The sequence below is a fragment of the Carassius auratus genome, unplaced genomic scaffold, assembly GCF_003368295.1.
Source record: "Carassius auratus strain Wakin unplaced genomic scaffold, ASM336829v1 scaf_tig00216183, whole genome shotgun sequence".
NCBI classification, from domain to species: Eukaryota; Metazoa; Chordata; class Actinopteri; order Cypriniformes; family Cyprinidae; genus Carassius; species Carassius auratus.
Genome location: NW_020528445.1, coordinates 279 through 18,647, shown reverse-complemented (window position 1 = coordinate 18,647; position 18,369 = coordinate 279). Strand labels below are relative to the sequence as shown.

The following is an 18,369-nucleotide window of genomic DNA, read 5'->3' as shown; positions in this document are numbered from 1 at the left end:
TGTTTAGAAATGTTATTGTTTTAAGCTGTGTTTTGGTCAAATAAGCCTTACAATAAAAATATATATATATAGTAAATAAATTAGAAAACATTTGTAAATAATTTACATTATATACATATTAAATATGTAAGCTATATATTTACATTTTTAATTTTATAATGTATTCCTATGCTACATTTAAAGAAAATTCCCTTGTCAGGTAGGTCAGTGTGATTTTATTGAGTTTACTTATTTGTTTATTGATTATTATTTACTAGTTACAATGTCAAAATATTTATTTTAAAAGATTTCAGATTTTTTCCACTGCTAGAGAAAACCCATTTGTAATTTAAATTTTTCCTCTTATATAGCTCTTAACAACTGGTCTTACCCTATCATAAAAGACACAATTTCATATTTTAACTAAGCGTCCAATAAGACAAAGCAAATAAATAAAATAAAAATGTCCACATCATCTTGTGACTGCTGAGTCAGATAGGGTCTACCATGTGATTAAGTCATATGATTTATTAGCTGTATTTCCCTAACCTTCACAAAGTCATCATTTACACTATCCGACTAACAGACTCCAGTGTCGAATAACAAACATCTCGTTTACATCCCGCTCATGTTTATTTGGATATGCCCAGCTGTTTATGTGTTTTAACGGTGTGGTATGTGCACACACCAGCAATAGCTCTGTTACCCAGAATGCACCGCTTTCGAGCTGCGAGTAAGTGACTGAGGAGAGGATCCCATCAGCAACACTAAGTGTAGTTTCTATCTTATTATGTTTATTAATTCACTTCTTACCAAGTGCTGACAGGGAGAAGAACAAGAAGAGGATCGAGCTTAGATTTCGTCGCGTGTATATCTCGGCCATGCCTCTCTTCAATTCAAATCCCTTTGATCAAGATGTTGGTAAGTTTGAGATGTCATGTTAGCAGTTAGCAGGCGAGCTAACGGAGCTCATCTCTGTCTTTTGTTGTTCTTAGCAACCCACCGGCTTTTTGTATCTTTTCGAAATCACTACAACTATTTATGTGAATTTCGGAAAGGCATTCCATTGATTAAATAATTCCCATTAGTGTTTAAACCCGAAACTTTTAACGTAGGCATTAATGACAACAGTTTCACAGCTAGAGAGCTTAACATGTTATTAGCCTGATGGCTAGCCAAGTTTGTAGCTAAAGAAGCAGCGACTGACTAGCGATCAAAAGCTTATTTTCTCTATTTGTGTGGCACTGGCAGTGCACTATTGAGTAAATACAGGCGCTTTGCAGTCAACTTCAGATGATTTGAGCCACCTCACTCAATCTTAACGGTTTAATTCATCCTCGACCGGAGATAACGGTTCACACAGTGACGCTGCAAATGTCCCCAGCTGCTCATTTGATATATTATTAGCCGCGTTTGTTTTGTTGACTGGTTTTATTCCAACTGCACAACTGTGTTCTTTATAACAGGCTTTCATTAAGATTACAGTGTTGTGTTGTCTAGGCTGTATCATTATAGTATTATGAGCCTGCGGATAATAGTTTTGCTGGGGAAAGCAGCCTGTGCGCGGTTTATAATATAAATGCATGCATTTTAGGAAGTGCGTGAAAATTTGGTTCGGTATAAACATTTTTGAGCATATGAATTGATCTGAAAATGTTCCTACTTTGCAGATGTGGGGAATGTCAGATTTTGGCAGTGACTGCTGGGGTGATGTACAGTAGCTGCAGATTGTCATTGTTTGAGCTGGTCTGAAGGCATAGAAGAAGTGTCTGTGCAGAATTAATCTCCTAGCTGGTTTTGTTTATTATAAAATGTATTTTAGGGGTGTTTCTGTACTAGAACAGGCCATTGTGTTTTTGTTTTGGCTGACCTCTGTCCTCTATTTGACAGCTTGCTAGATTGACAAACAGAATCTCACAACAAATGCAGGTCATTGGTTAACCTTCTCTAAACAGCGGAATTGGTTCTGTCATAAATTAACTTTTGTGTGTGTGTGTGTGTGTGTGGGAAATATTTGCTGCCTGGGCTGGAATTGATTTTCATGGGGATTTAAACAATTATGGTTGTTGATTTAGTTGCATTTAAATTTAAAAAGTAAAATAATAAAAGTTGCTGTAAATAGAGTTTCATATAAAATATATAGTGGCATATAATTGTACAAATGATTTGTAATTCAAATTATAATTTTTGTAAACTTTGTATCACAGTTCCCACTAAATATTAACAGCATTTTCATTATTGATAATAAGAAATGTTTCTTGAGCACAAAATTGAGATGTTTTTATTATTATAATTTTTTTAACCTATTTTTTTAAATACACAAATTCAGCCTTGATGATAATGAGACTTTAAAAACATGAAAAAAAGTAAAACATACCAAACATTTTATAGATATATCCCAACTATAACCCGTTATTATTCCTGTATAACCTGGGGCTTTTCTTTCTTTTTTTTTTTGGCATTTGTTTTCTTAGGCACTGGTTATTTCTGACTCTGGTTTCTATAATTAGGTGTAACAGACCCTGTGGCCTTTCACAGATACACATTAATTAATTTGCAAATGAATGTTATGCAGCTGAATCACAGGAAAAATCACAGGAAATATTTATCATTATTCTTTTGCAGAGAAAGCGACAAGTGAGTTGAACACAGCTGAGGACTGGGGCCTCATTTTGGACATTTGTGACAAGATTGGACAGTCTCGCACTGGGTTAGCCAATGAGCATTCTGGATTTTTTTTGTGAATGTCTTTTAGATAAATGGGTGATTAAAAGGTTAAATCTTATTGCTTGTCTTCTGAAGGCCTAAAGAATGCCTGCGATCTATAATGAGGAGAGTTAATCACAAGGATCCGCATGTTGCCATGCAAGCATTGACGGTAAGGCAAATGTTTCTTAATGCTTTCCACTGGATGAGGAGAAATAATGCTTTATTCTCAAGTATGCAAACATCAGAAGCCATTAATGAGCTATCAAGAATCAAATGAGTGTTTTCTCCTCCATAGCTACTGGGTGCGTGTGTGTCAAACTGTGGAAAAATATTCCATTTAGAGGTTTGCTCCAGGGAATTTGCTAGTGAAGTTAGCAACGTGCTAAATAAGGTATGTTTTTCATTTTGTTTGTAGAAACACTGCATGCTTTAATTGTTTCGTCCAGCAGTTAAAGACTGATGTTTTGTCTTTTCTTCTAAAGGGACACCCAAAAGTGTGTGAGAAGCTGAAGGCTCTGATGGTGGAATGGGCTGAGGATTTCCGTAATGACCCCCAGCTCAGCCTCATATCGGCCATGATCAAGAACCTCAGAGAACAGGGCGTCATCTTCCCCGCCGTGGGCTCTCAGGTGAGCAGCCCGATCCAGACCCCCACTGCACAGATCTGCCTGTTCACTGGATTCTGTAAAATGCTGTAGTTATCTCTAAGTGATTAAATGTGTGTCAGGAGTGCAGCTTCATAATATATATATATATATATATATAGCTAGCAAAGATGCATAAAATTGATCAAAAGTAAGAGTAAAGACATTTATAATGTTATAAAATATATTTATATTTCAAATAAATGATAAAGATATCAAATAAATGTTCTAATAAAATAATCCTAAAAATATATCATGGTTTTCACAAAAATCTTAAGCTAAAGTTGCTTTGACATCACATGACTAAATTACATCATAAAATAATACAAAATATGGTAACACTTTAGTATAGGAACCAATACTCACTAGGAACTAGTTGCTTATTAGCATGCCTATTACTAACATATTGACTATTTATTAGTACATTAAAAGCACATATTCTGCATGACCATATTCTACATCCCTAATCACCAATACCTAAACTTAACAGCTACCTTACTAACTATTAATAAGCAGCAAATTAGAAGTTTAATGAGGTAAGGGTCGTAGTTAATGGTTTGTTCAATAGCGAGAATTGGACCTTTAAAAGTAAAGTGTTCAAGTAGAAAACTGTAATTTTAAGATATAATATTACTGTTTTACTGTTTATATAAAAGCTTAATAAACATATGACTTCTGTTGCAATTTATTTTTAAATCTTACTGATGCCAAACATTTGAATTTATATATAATAAATATGTGGCTGTTATTCTTATCATTTTATTATTTAATTCTCTCTTTCAATTTGCTTTTCATTTCCTTTTTTTCCATTATATGCAGACTGTATACTATATTGAGTGTTGAATAGCCGTTATGTTACCTTCTGTTATGTGACTCTTCTCATAAGGCGAAAAAATGTGTATGATATTGTTTAAGTAATGAGATGTTTAACTTTATTTGTTCAGGCAGCAGAACAAGCTAAAGCCAGTCCTGCATTGGTAGCTAAAGACCCTGCAACATCAACCAACAAGAAAGAAGAAGAAGACATTGCTAAAGGTGGGTGCAAATATGTGAAGCTAAGTCTGCAATAACTCATCTTGAAGAAAGCTAGATCTCTGTCTCTGTCCCTTTCTCAGCGATCGAACTGTCTCTGAAGGACCAGCGGCAGCCCCAGGTCTCTCTGTCTGGCCTCTACCCGAGCACCAGCAGCCTCCTCACATCTCACAAGGCTGAAGGCAGAAAGGTCAGGGCCATCTATGACTTCGAGGCAGCCGAGGACAACGAGCTCACCTTTAAATCCGGCGAGATCATCACCATCCTGGATGACAGGTGAGTCTGGTTCTGTTCACTGATGGTCACAGTGAATTTCTCTCACAGGCTGTGTTTGAAATCATTCCCTTCGTATGATATTCACTACACATTGGTCGTTTTTGTTCTGTTTGGAAGGCTTGTTTCCACTTTGGTCAGTTTGGTTGCTAAGCTACACATGATGACTATGAAACAGAAGTTGTGTGAGGAGGTTAGTAGACCTTCAGATCTCTGTAGAGATTGAATGAATGATTCCAAACACAGCCAAAGAGTTATTTTTTAAATGACAGTTAGCAGGAGGGTGCTTTAGCATCTCTTCTCTCACAGTGACCCTAATTGGTGGAAGGGTGAGACGTATCAGGGTGTTGGACTCTTTCCGTCAAACTTTGTGACAGCAGACCTGACAGCAGAGCCTGAGATGAGTAAGTAAAGCTGTCATCTACTCTTTTCCACCTGTCGGTCTGCAGCCCCTTAAAGTCATCTTTCTGACTGTTGCACAATAGTTTTTCTCTTTTCACTTTACCATCCATTTAAATTATTATTATTTTTTTACAAGCATGGTTATAATAAACATTAAGTTGAGCAGTAAATCAGCATATTTGACTGATTTCTGAAAGATCATGTGACACTAAATTGACTGATAAAAATGCAGCTTTGCCATCACAGAAATAAACAATTTTTAAAAAATATATTAAAATAGATATTTTGAGTTTGAATAAGTATTCACAATATTGCTGCTTTTGTTGTATTTTTTTTTTTTAATCAAATAAATGCAGCTTTAAGGCTGGTTCACACGGCAGGATAATTAGGCCGATTTTAGCCCCGATTCACCCCTTCCGACAATCTTAGGATGCTCCGATTATCGTAAAATAATCTGATCAAATATTCCTGCCGTGTGTGGTGTGTTAAGACTGCTCTCCTCTGCTCGGAAGAACATCAGGACCACTCCGGTCTCAAATCGGGGATATCCAACATGTTGGATTTATTTGGCCCGATTTCTTCTCGTGTGTGGTGTCCCCCGAGGACAAACAATCACGCAGCCTGTGGACTGTAGCGTGTAGACAATCAGAAAGCGAGGTGACGAGGCGGTGAGGAAATACCGGGAAACAAAAACAAAACAGCCTGCGTATAAAATATAACAAATACAAATAAAGTCGATGGGCATAACTACATCCACAACTGCAGTCCACCAGAGTACATGGAAACGAATATATGAACGTTTATTTCCACGGTTATTAATCTGTGTAGTACGTAACAACATTTCTATGAGATAAACAACAACTTTCCTCCATATCATGATGTAGCAAGTATAGTCCATGCTCGCGTTGTCTTTTTTTTCCGTTAAAAACAAAGCACAATGGCCACTGACTGCATGCTCTTGGTCCGCCATGATTGTTTACTCTGAAGTCATGTTTGATCTCGAGGGATTTTGCGAGATTTCCCGTCTGACCTGGGAATGCTCGGGAGTCAAATCGGTTCGTGTGTGATGTGTTGATTTTGCCGTGTGGCTGCACACCACACACTGAACGACCAAAACTGTTAGACCCGTGATTTTTTTATCGCCGTGTGTGGGGTCTCTCAGGTTTGGAAAATCGGCCGACAATTTTAAAATCGTCCCGTGTGAACCAGGCCTTACTGAGCATTGGAAACCATCATTAAAAAAAAACTTTTGAACAGTAGTGTACATAAATAAAAAACTGTGACTACATTGGAGTCCAAAGACATCATAGACCACTGGAGAATTTTTATTATTATTATTATTTATTTTTAATAAATTATGTGTATTCTTATGATTTTCCACATGAGGTCAATTTAAAATTTTATGTCAGTCTTTTGCTTTATCATGCCAAGCAGTCATGCCAGCATGATTGGAGAATGATCCAAAGAGCATCTTGATCTGTACCTAGGAATTGACAGGATTAATGTCACAAAACCCTTTTTTTGAAAACCAAAATCTTCCAAATGTCAGTTTTTGTTCATTTACAGGATTCAGTTATTTTCAATTACCATATTTTCAGCGTGGTCTCTGACTTTCAGAGCCTAGTGTGCATTGTCAAAACAATATCCTTTTGGATTTCTGGATTATATTTCTTGGATTTTTGGCTTATATCATCTTTGATATTTTTCTTTCCTAAGTGAAAACCGAGAAGAAGACAGTGCAGTTCAGTGAAGACGTCCAGGTAGAGACGATTGAACCGGAGCCAGAGCCTGTCTACATCGATGAGGTGAGGCTACATATTTCTCACACTATTTGGCACTGTATTCCTCTCATACACAACCCTTACAACTACAAAGTACATGAAATAGCATAGTGAAATGAATGATCCACTTTTCACTCTTTCCCTTTGAAGACGTCAGATGCTCCCGGTGGAGAACTGTGTTTCGAATTAGTCATACATGTAGCAGCTCTCAAGAAAGTGTCATGCAGTCTAGTCTGTAATGTCTTTGCAATGTTCTGCAGGAGAAAATGGACCAGCTGCTTCAGATGATCCAGAGTGCAGATCCAACAGATGACCAGTCAGACACCTGTGAACTCCTGCAGTTGGAGGGTGAGTATAAAACAGATTCACATGTTGATTCTGTTGAAAAGATTAAGTCATTGATTCATAGTTGTTCCTCTTCTCCCGATTAGCTGCTTGCAACCAGATGGGTCCTCTCATTGACCAGAAGTTGGAGGACATTGACAGGTATTCAAAAATTCCTATCTAAAACAAATTTAATGCAAATCCATCCTTCCATAAATCTAGCAATGCCAGTAACCAACCTCCAATTCTTTTTAGTGAATGAAATCCAATGAGACAAATGCACACGTCATGCCATATAGATCTCATGTGTAATAAATCTGCCGTGTTTGTTTTCAGAAAACACTCGGAGCTGTCTGAACTGAACGTGAAGGTCATGGAAGCGCTGTCTCTCTATGCTAATCTAATGAATGAAGACCCAGTATATGCTATGTATGCCAAACTACAGAGCCAGCAATACTACATGCAGCAGACCCCAAACGCTTCCCAACAGGTGAGAGTCTGACAAACTGTTAATTGCTATTGGTATAAACTGCTATTATGGCTGTTTGTTGTTGATTGTTTTGGTAGTGATATGTTAGGATATGTCTCTGTTTTATTTTCAGGTGTATCCTGGCCAGCCCACTGGAGGGCAGTATGCAATGGGCAGCACAGCAGTTCCAGGATACAATGTCCCGATGGAGCAGCTCTCTGCAATGAACCAAACAGGAACACCAATGGCCGGGCAGCCGGCTCCCACGTAATCACACTTTACTATATTACACAAATAAAATAATTGTAGTATATTTAAAAATGTTTGCATGATTCTGTTGTTATCAGTATTATTATTAATATTAGTAGTAGTTACCCATCAGCCCAATGTCTCTAAGCTCAATTTTCAGTGTTAAGAAGATCAGATGTTTTTAGTGCATTTTATTTTATTAGTATTAGTATTAGTAGTTATTCTTATTTTAAAAAGCTAGATCTATGAATTAATAAAATATAAAAATATAATAATTTATTATAAGCAATTTGTTACTTAAATTATTGATCACTATTGAAGTTGTATCTGTTCATTGATAGTGATAGTATTGATGATGATAATAATAATAATAAATCAAATAAGTGATCGAAGTTATAATAATGTATAGATGCCATAATTTTTATGTTTTAGTATAATTAGATAAAATATTTAATATTTTGTTGATATTATTAATAATAAACAAGTTAAGTTAACAATAATAAAAATTAGCAGTATGCATTAATAATAATAATAATGTTTGTATGATTAGATGAAATATTTAATATCATTATTATTATTAAAATAATAAAAATAAGGCTTTATAATTTTATTTAACAACTTATTGTTATTATTAATGTATTACTGGTGGTGGGATAATTATTATTATATTTGTATAATTATGTTGAAATAAATGCATGTATTATTTGATCTGTGTCTCAGTGATGTCCATATGTACATGGGCCAGCCTCCAGTCTACAGCCCGCCCCCTGGCAGCATGCCTCCAGCTGACGTCCAGTCCTACCAGACCCCAGCCGGTGCTCAATGTGCCATGAGCCAGACCCCCGGCTACACCGGGCCCTCCACCCAGAGCCTCCCTGCCCCTGCAGACAACCAACAGACCCCTTACCCTGAGAAAGCCCTCTTATAGGACCCCTAGAGACTCATACAAACACATACATACACACACTTACACTCAGAAACAAGGAGCCTTCAGCTCACACAAAGATATCTCCAAGACACTACAAACAAACACTGATTCTGATCACTACAGGATGTGCCGATTGTTGACTACTAACCGGTGGTGTTCTCACAGAGCGGTTCTGATCCATCTCATACTTCTTTGGTCTCTTTTATAAGAACATTTTGTTGAAGGTGATGAGGAATGCTAAGTTATATGGTTTATTTGGCAGCGTCATTATAGTAATAATTAACTGGACGTTTCTTACAAGAAAACACACAGCATGCTTGTGTTGTACATACGTTTCCGTACCTATGTAGGTCTCAATAGTCCAGTGTTTGTCACAACAGGTCCTGAAGGGGAGGTTACGTCATCATTTTAATTTCTCATCTCTATGAGAGTTTGTGTGTGTGTGTATGTGTGTGTGTGAGAGAGAAGGAGCATGTTCAGGCCCTCAAGTCATCTCACCTCTCCTCCAGAACCATGTAGCGAAACACTGCCATTGTCTTGACAGTTACCCATCAGCCCGATGTCTCTAAGCTCAATTTTCAGTATTAAGAAGATCAGATGTTTTTAGTGCATTTTATTTATATTTTGATTGTCATTTTGCTGTTTTAATTGACAGTACTTTAATAGAAGGATGTAATATTCTGCCTGTGTGCAGATGTGTATATACGAGAGCTCACTTCTGTCTTTAGAGCGTGACGTTCAAAGCAGCTGCTTCTTCTGTAGAAAGGGCACATGGGAAGTTGAGGAGTAATGCTGCTCCACACCATGCACTTTTAATTGACCCTTTTCATTACCCTCATTTCAGATGTGTCCATTAAAACACGTTTCCTCCACCCTCGAAGAAGAACCTGAATGCCATTGACCCTGCACTCGAACCCTTTTCCATAGCCATTTCAAAATAAGCGACAGAGATACTTGGCTTGGAATTTTTCAAACTCTCCGTATCCCCTGGGAATGAATGATCATGTGTAAATGATCTGTAGCACGTGGAATGATTGAACTAATCCCTTGGCCAGGGGCTTAGACTGACACAAAAGAGAGCAGACTCCTCCGTTCATTTGCATATCCTACTCTAAACCAAGGCACTACCCCACATCTCTGTCTCTGTGTCGCTCCAGTGTTATCAGAGTAGTTGTTGATGTTTCATAGAGAACATTCTGGGAAATTGGGACCATGGGCCAGTTCTAATGTAACACCTTAGCATTTGCACATGAAGATGATAATCCTTACGTCAGCCTTATCCACAGGAAAATGACTGTTTTTGGTGTATCAGTTCTATGTACCCCGTTGTTTGTATGTACTATTTTAATCATCTTAATTATTAGCATTCACAATAAAACTAGGTCAAATGTACAGCACATGTTGTGTCTCATGTTTATGCATCACTTTGCTCTGGTAGACCGGTGGAGGTGTGTTAGTAGTTTCACTGTAAAAATTTTAATAAACAAAAAAAAATCATACAAATTCTGAATGCTGCAGGTGTGCATATTTAACAAAACAAAATAGACTTGGTAATTGCTGATTATTATTAATAATAACAGCAAAATAATAAAGTTTTAATAATACATCCAACGAGTAAAAACAAAAGTTTTATTCGAAAGAAGAATTTATCAGCTTCAAAATTATATATGCTACCACTCAAGTTTGTGGTCAGAATGTTATATATATATATATATATATATATATATATATATATATATATATATATATATATATATATATATATATAAGAAATCAGTACTTTTATTAGCAGGGATGCATTAAATTACCGGTAATCAAAGATTACAGTTTATGTATAAAAAATAAATAAATCCTGTTCTTTTGAACTGTTTATTTTTCCATAATTGAAACGAAAAGAACTATCAGTCTTGAAAAAAGTAAACCTCAAAGAAGTTAAGCAGCACATCTATTTTCAACATTAATAATAGTAAGAAATGTTTTTGAGCATCAAATCAGCATATTAGAATGATTTTTGAGGGATGATGTGACACTGAAGACTACAGCATAGCTGCTGAATATTCAGCTTTGTTATAAACTATGTATAGAGAGAGAGAGAGAGAGAGAACTATTTCATAATTTATTCGACTTAGCAATTTTACTGTTTTAAAGCTGCAGACGGTAACTTTTGACGCTCTAGTGGTTAATAAACAGAACTGCTTACGTCTTGCACAAGAACACTTTGTAGCCGGAACTACTTCTCTCTGTTTATGTCTATGAAGAATCACAAAAGTACTGGTTTACTCCGCCGCGGTGCACCTGAAGCAATCTAAAATAGTGTGAATATAAACACTTATTATAGGTGTACCCTAGTGTTTCAGGACAAGCTAAAAACATGGTTTGGAAAATGGATTCATGGTGTACTCGCTTATTATATTCATTTTTGACATTACTACATTTTGAACACAAACAAAGTTACGGACTGCAGCTGTGATTGGTTGTTTCTTACCGGGAGCGACGTATTTTCTGCAAATGGCAATAGGACCACTGGGAGGAGCCAGAGGAGCTTGATTTTTTCACAGATTATCTGTCTCATATTCTACTGTCAGGACATAATGACAGGTTTAACAAATATGTAAAAAATATATTTTTACAAAAGTTACCTACTGCAGCTTTAATGTGTTTTTAATCAAATAAATTCAGCCTTGGTGACCATAAGAAACTTATTTCAAAAATCAAAATTATACTGACTCCCAACTTTTAAATGGTAGTGTACTTGCAATTTGTTGAGAACAAACAGCCCCACACACATACAAAAAATACTGTTAATTTAGTAAATGTATTTTTTCTTTAAAAGAGTCTTACTAAAAAATAAAGACACCAATTTATTTATTTTTTTTTTCTGTTTGTAGTTTGCAAGCCTCACCAAAATACTATAAGGCAAGAAAAAAAATATTATTAGCATTTTCCTGTTTTGTGCTAAGATGTTGCGACATTGCAGTGCATGTCATTATGACTGTTATGTTTCAGTTTGCTACTGGCATTTTTGCTCCTGTAACTCCATAAAAAGAGAATCGTGACTGCTTCATTACTGTGGCAGTAAAAGAGCACCTGTAAGAATGCAGTGTAAGCAGCAGCAGTGTACAGAGTCCAGAGCGTTCAGTCATTCAGAGTTGTGAGAGATGCATTCAGTGACGGCTCACTCATAGAGGAATTTACTGAAAACTCATAGTGTCAAGATGCTCTCTGGAAAGACTGTCAAACTCATCCTTTATGAGCTTCTGCAGTTCGCATGTCTCTGTATTCCTGTGTTTGTAGTAATGGAGCGCTTTGCATCTGTCATTCGTATTGTGAAGGCTAGTGTCACTGCCTACTGGCTGGTGGTGGCGGCCTCGGTGGCCTATGTGGCGTCTGTAACCCTGTTTGTGTGGGTTCCTTTGAAGTACTTCACCCTCAAGACAAATCGCTTCTCAGAAGTGACCAACTGGTGAGTACTAAACCGTTTTCTATGCTGCCACTGTTTTATAAGGGTAGATGATCCATGAACTCTCATTATTCATAATTAAAATCAGCATTAGTTTCAATTTTCATATTAGTGGAAATGCATGTCTTGTGACTGGTTACTACACCATTCCTTTGACTTTAATGGTTCAATGTGAATCGCTCTATTCAACTATAGAAGAACTATGTGAGAAAATACTAAAATATTTTCAAATTAATTTAAGCATGTCTAATAAATTGTCTAGAAATTTATTGATCAACTATAAACTCAAGTTGCATTATAAGCCCATTTTATAAGAAATTATGCTCATAATTTCTAAACTATGTTTCTTAGTTTGTGATGCTTATCATGTTCATCAATGAAAACGCTCTTATTTCTAATGCAGGAGACCTGTTACACTTGGATACGTGATCCTCAGCGCTTTACCATGCTTTGCTATAATCATAGCCAGCTCAAAGGTAATGCATTATTCCATCTCACTAGGAATCTACCATATGACTGAGCACTTCATGATTATTAAAATCTATATTACTACCAAGAACCATTATTTACAGGTTCCTAATGGCACTTCATACTCTTTTGGATCATTGAATTTTGAAAATGTATCCATTTGAATGTTTATATACCATATACTGATCATTTGTAATCTTACTTTCAGAATGATGTCCGTAATAGAAACTGTAATAAAAACCGTAGGGCTCATCAAGACATCAGAAACCTTTCGTAAACAGATTCACTCTGAGGTACTCAGTAACTCACTGTAGACCAGCAGATTTTCTATTAACCCAAAGATGGGGTATTATAGACTGTGGAATGTGAATAGATCTGTTTTACAGCCAACTGTCAATGTATTACCAGTTTTGAAAAGGGTTCTCTTGGTTTTTGACTGGTGAAGATATGACTCTTCACATTGGTCCAGTTTAGCAGTTTTCGTGTAGTTAGTTTTTGGTGATGCATCCAAAACTGCTTCCATTTTCAGTCTTTCACCTCATTTTTCTCTTGAGGACGATAAAAAGCTTTTTGCTCATGACTCTTTGTTCTCTCTGCAACCCTCTGGTCTATTTATGGTTGTGCAGGTTCAAGTTGATGCTGGTGTTAAGTGTGACCGCTTCACTGAGCTCCCGGTCTCTCTGGTCTTGTTTCTCCCTCATTTGTGTGGACATAGTGGAGAAAATTCGCCCTCTTCGCCTGACGGGACAGGGTAAGAGATAACCGCCGATAAACTTGTCCAATTAAATGATCTGTCCATCTAAGTTGTGCTCTATTTTTATCCTCTTTTTTAAAAAAAGCAAGTGGATCAGAGTTGGATTTTGAGATGCCAGGCCCAGTGTTGACTCACATGGAGCAGGTGACATCCGTGTCCGGACAGCTGCAGGCTAACGGACGGGACGTCGATGCGTCTCCAAGGTCGCCGGTCAGGAATGGGACACTATCAGGACGTTGGAGGGATGCAGATGAAGGCGGCACCTCTCGTACCAGCAGCACAGCATATCTCTACTCCTCTCATTCTTACTCAGGTCCGTTTAAATTTGTCTGGATTCGAGACTCTCGGCATGACCTCTTTGTGGCCACCTTCATGTTTTGGTTTGACACCGTGGAAATGGTGAGGGTGGCCGGGACTGATTCGGTTTATTACTCAGCATGGGTGTTTCCCATTTACATACTGGCTTATCTGTCCATCCTGCGTGTTGTTATAACTCCAGGCAGTCCTTTGCTTGCTTCATCAAGTGTCCTCACCCAAGATTTGCCCTTCCTGGTGGTGCGTATATGCCTATTGGCTGTTTTCGGGTACGTTACCCCTGTGCTCTACATACTAAAGAACATTTTCACCACGGTATCTTTCATGTACTTTGTCTTTATGACTAAACTAAAACTGCTGAACAGAGCAAGCATGTTCTGAGGGCATTATGAAATTCCATGCAGATTCACAGCTCATGTATTGTAGATTGTAAATTACGATTTAGGGTTAAGATTTTTTTTTTTTTTTTAATAAATTTCATATTTCTTGATTTTTTTTTTTTTTTTTTACTGGTGGCCAAAACGAAACTCAGACATCTAAATGTTTAGTCATTCTATTCATATTTATTGTAGAATATATTTGTATAAAAATGTTTTTTGAAAAAAAAAAAAAGTATATTATGCTCACTAAGGCTGCATTTATTTCAGCAGAAATACAGTAATATTGACATATTATTACAACTTAAAAATAATGTTTTTATATTTTTATACATTTTGAAATGTAACTTATTAATTGTATGGTAAACCTGAATATTCTGCAGCTATTACTCTAGTCTTTAGTGTCACGTGATTTTTGAGAAATCATTCTAATATGATAATTGTTTGGCATTCTGATCAACTAAATGCAGGCTTGTTGAGAATAAAATACTTTCTTCATAAACATAAAATAAAAATCTTAATTATTCCAGACTTTTGTAGTGTAAATGCTGTTTGTGTTCATATGTTGAGTATATTATTACATGTATTAAGGCTTTCTGTTTTGTTGTTTTTCTATGCATCACAGTGCGTTTTAATTCATTGTGCCAATGTCATGTTTTCAAATTTGTAAAATACAGCAATTTATTAATAACATTTGATGTTGCACACGTTTATTGTTGGATTTCATTTCAGCATGTGAGTGAGTGCAGCTAAAGTTGATACTGACTTAAGGTAATGCAAGCTGATCTTATACCAGGACATGTTATCATAATGTAAAACCTGATTGCTTTTTATAAAAAAATCTGACTGTTGGACAGACTAACAGTAATACTTCGATTCAACTATAATGCACATTATAAGATATAGCTTCTGAATTTCCATGATGTTCAGAAATCCCCTTTCATTGCATCTCATATACTGCTGCACGCTATAATTCCATCTATCATTTTTGTTTTTTCATTATACATGGTCATACTTGTTGTCAGATACCATGTAAAGTGTTTGTAACCTTGAGAGCATTACAAGTGTGAGATGTAACAGAACTCATACAGATCACACAGTTATCTAATAGGTCAGTTTAATAATATATATATATATATATATATATATATATATATATATATATATATATATATATATACACACACACACAATTGCATACAGTTTTTACAGCATTCTGCAGTAAAATAGCAGAATAGTTTTTTTGTTATTTTTTACTTTATATTGTTAGGTAAGCTTACCTAACATCTAGCCAAATAGGTTTTTACTTGATTTGAAGTGTATGGCCAAGATGTTGTGTTATATAAGATCCTAAGTGCAAGTATTCAAGAAGAAACCTCTGAATATGATAGCTTTCTTTCTCTGTCTCGAATGCTTATTTCAAGCCTATTTTCTCAGCTCAGCATTATTCTCATCTAACCAATGAGGTGGGATTTATTCCCTCGAAACGAGACGTTAAAAATCCATATCTGAGTGTGACTGAATTGTTCGCCTTAGCGTGCCTCCCACAGATTTCAGAATAGAGCTTAATTTTAATTTGTTCCGTTTAAACTTGACAGTCAGCATGTGAACAGAAGCTGCAAATGAAATTGCAAGACCTCTTGCTCGCCACCTCAGCACGAGACAAGAGAGGAAGAGGAGACAGCAAGGACAGACACTATATAGACATACAGTATATACATAAAGAAGAGGAGTGGACTGACTGATAAAGAAAAGGGGCTGAGATTCAAAGAGAGGAAGGAGGAGACATTTGAATTCAGCCTGTGTTTCTCCTGCATTAAGTGCTCTAGCATGCAGTGTAGCAACAGGGAGTGAGAGAAACAGCGAAGCACAGCAACAGAAAGGACACAAGGGTGTAACACGGGTAACCAGGAGCATCCCTGGCTGCACAGAGGGGAAAAAGAGACAGAAAGAGCCTGAATCCACAGTGGAGGTAGAGAGAACAGCAGAAAGCAGGGAGGAGAGACGGCAGGATGATGGACTCTAGCCTCCTCTGCCTGTGCGGACTGGAGACAAGGCAACCCAGACGTGGCTCGCATCTGCATTCTGATTGGCTGGGTGGGCGGGGACAAGCTGACGCAGGGGAAAGTCAGGCAGGGAAAATGACATTTACACCGTGTATCAATTTTAAACTCTGAGCCTGTGTCTGTCTTTAAAAAAAAGGGGTGCGGTGGGAGGGGTGGGTGGTGTTGGGGGTATGTCTGGGAGGGCGCAGGCTGGCGTAAATAAATAAGGAGAGGAACTCAACGAGGAAAGAGAAGAACAAATAAATCGCGCACACATACCTGGGAGCCTACGGACTGCGAGCCTGTTGGTCTCGAGCATCGGGAAGACAGCAGGAGGATGTGAATCACTCACTCTGACTGACTGCATCACATTCTTCCACCGTTTGTGGAGGAATGTCCACTTTTTATACGCTCTATAAACCTATGGGCTGGACCAGAGGCTGTGTGGTACGGAGACACTTACCTGCTGCTGCTGATGCTGCTGTGTCTCTCATCAGACTGATGTGATGGCTTGTCCCGTACGGAAAGGGATCCAGAGGCTGTGTGTCACAGAAAGAGTGATTTAGACTCTCTTCTTGGCTGCACCATCATCACGACCCCCCTGGATGTTCTCTTGATGTTATTGCTGTGGTCTGGGACACAGGCAGAGAGAACAGTCCACCTATGTGAGTAACCGCAGCATGCTTTATGTGATTTTCCATCACCAGGATGCTATTGAGTAGAAATATACACCTATAAAACAAACAATTCTGAGTAAGGGTCACAAGATACACTTTTAGAACTTGAAAGTGTGAAATAATGGTACGTATTGTCATTCTGAGCCTTGTTAAAGTTTACCTCGAATGTTTTTGTGTATGTTACCTTTCATAATACTGAAAACAGGGGTGAAATGTGTGTCATTACTTCTGTCCGAACTGTTTTTTTTTTGCATTCTGGACTTTTGTGATTTCAAAATGGCAACCTGTTCCCTCAGTAGCATTTGATGATGCGGTGGGAATTGAAAATATCCCACAAATCACCCACTACTACATCCGCCACCACAGTATTTCTTAGTGTAGCCTACTTCATAATTCATAACATTTGACGTACAAGCACGTTTCTGCGGGAACTCGACTGAAACGTAGGTCTAAAAATAGACTCGCTGCTATTTTAGGCAACGTTTTTGCTGCCGCATGGAGAGAAAGTGAATGAGTGAGTGTGTGTGAAGAACAGAATGAGAGACGGCGTGAGTCACTGTGTGTCATACCTAAATCCCCAAAGAGCAGCGGAAGGGGGATCACAGTCACACAGAAGCTCAAAGCTGTCAAAGCAAACAGGTAGTAAATAGGCTTATCGTGCCTCAGAACGTATGCAGTGTCAGGTAGCAGAACTCGAAAGAAAGAAATCATAAAAGGAAAGCGTCATCTCTTACTGTAACCGCTACGTCAGATGTTTCCAAATCCTCAGAAATGTGCTGTTGGTATTTTCGGTAACGTTACAGTCAAGAGTCAAGAAGATAGTCAAACTATAAATCGCGCGACTTGTAGGTTAATTTGGAGATATTTAAGCACTAAGATATTAAAATTGGTTTTCAATTAAATCATCTTAATTGGTGCCATTTTTCAAATAGCCTACCTTGTTGTGGAGTGAATAAGAACATGGACTAAAAAATAAACTCGACTTTATTAATAGCAGTTTCCATATATATTGTGAAAACTCGATTCACGTTATGGAAAAAAAAAGTCTTTGCAATCATTAATCTAAATGTATTTGGTCTTTCTCTTTGTAGAGCAAATTTGTTATAAAGCGAGTTTCTTTGCTTACGTCACGTATTGGAAACAAGCTGCAAATGTGTTTTTGTGTTTGCTTAAAGATTATTTTATATTTTTATTAGAAACCAAGACAAAAAGGATTATGTGAGTTGCTTTTTTTCCAGCAAATTCCAATATCTATTTTTGTCTGTAGAATAGAGCAGGGCAGTGTGGGAGTTTTGTGTGATATTGATGTGTTGGATGGATTGAACTTTCATGTTAAGCTTCTGAAGCGCACTTGGGAGGTGCTGCCTGTTCCAATTCCCTGCCATGTGTTCTTGGTTTCTGTTGTGTATCTAATCCCTAACATGAGATTTAAACTGGAGTATTTGTGTAAGAGTCACAATTTAGATTTCATACTTGGCTTACA

General features: G+C 37.2%; 1 protein-coding gene and 1 pseudogene across 1 annotated transcript; both read left to right on the top strand.

Moving 5' to 3' along the window:
* The first annotated feature begins 860 nt into the window (after positions 1-860).
* Positions 861-10,187, top strand: LOC113097312 (signal transducing adapter molecule 1-like). The gene is made up of 14 exons (XM_026262550.1): positions 861-900; positions 2,605-2,689; positions 2,782-2,857; positions 2,984-3,079; positions 3,171-3,317; positions 4,277-4,367; positions 4,448-4,640; positions 4,947-5,041; positions 6,756-6,844; positions 7,081-7,168; positions 7,252-7,306; positions 7,481-7,634; positions 7,747-7,880; positions 8,583-10,187. Exons 1-14 carry the CDS (start codon positions 861-863, stop codon positions 8,788-8,790), a joined length of 1,551 nt encoding a protein of 516 aa, XP_026118335.1. The 3' UTR covers positions 8,791-10,187.
* Positions 10,188-11,882: 1,695 nt separating this feature from the next.
* On the top strand, positions 11,883-14,832 carry LOC113097314 (transmembrane protein 236-like; annotated as a pseudogene).
* The last annotated feature ends 3,537 nt before the right edge of the window (positions 14,833-18,369 follow it).

Bases quoted from the DNA above. Each gene is read 5' to 3' on its own strand.
- LOC113097312 (XM_026262550.1), top strand. From the start codon at position 861: ATGCCTCTCTTCAATTCAAATCCCTTTGATCAAGATGTTG. The intron at 3,080-3,170 runs GTATGTTTTTCA...TTTCTTCTAAAG, and splicing joins TTAGCAACGTGCTAAATAAG to GGACACCCAAAAGTGTGTGA. The intron at 4,641-4,946 runs GTGAGTCTGGTT...CTTCTCTCACAG, and splicing joins ATCACCATCCTGGATGACAG to TGACCCTAATTGGTGGAAGG.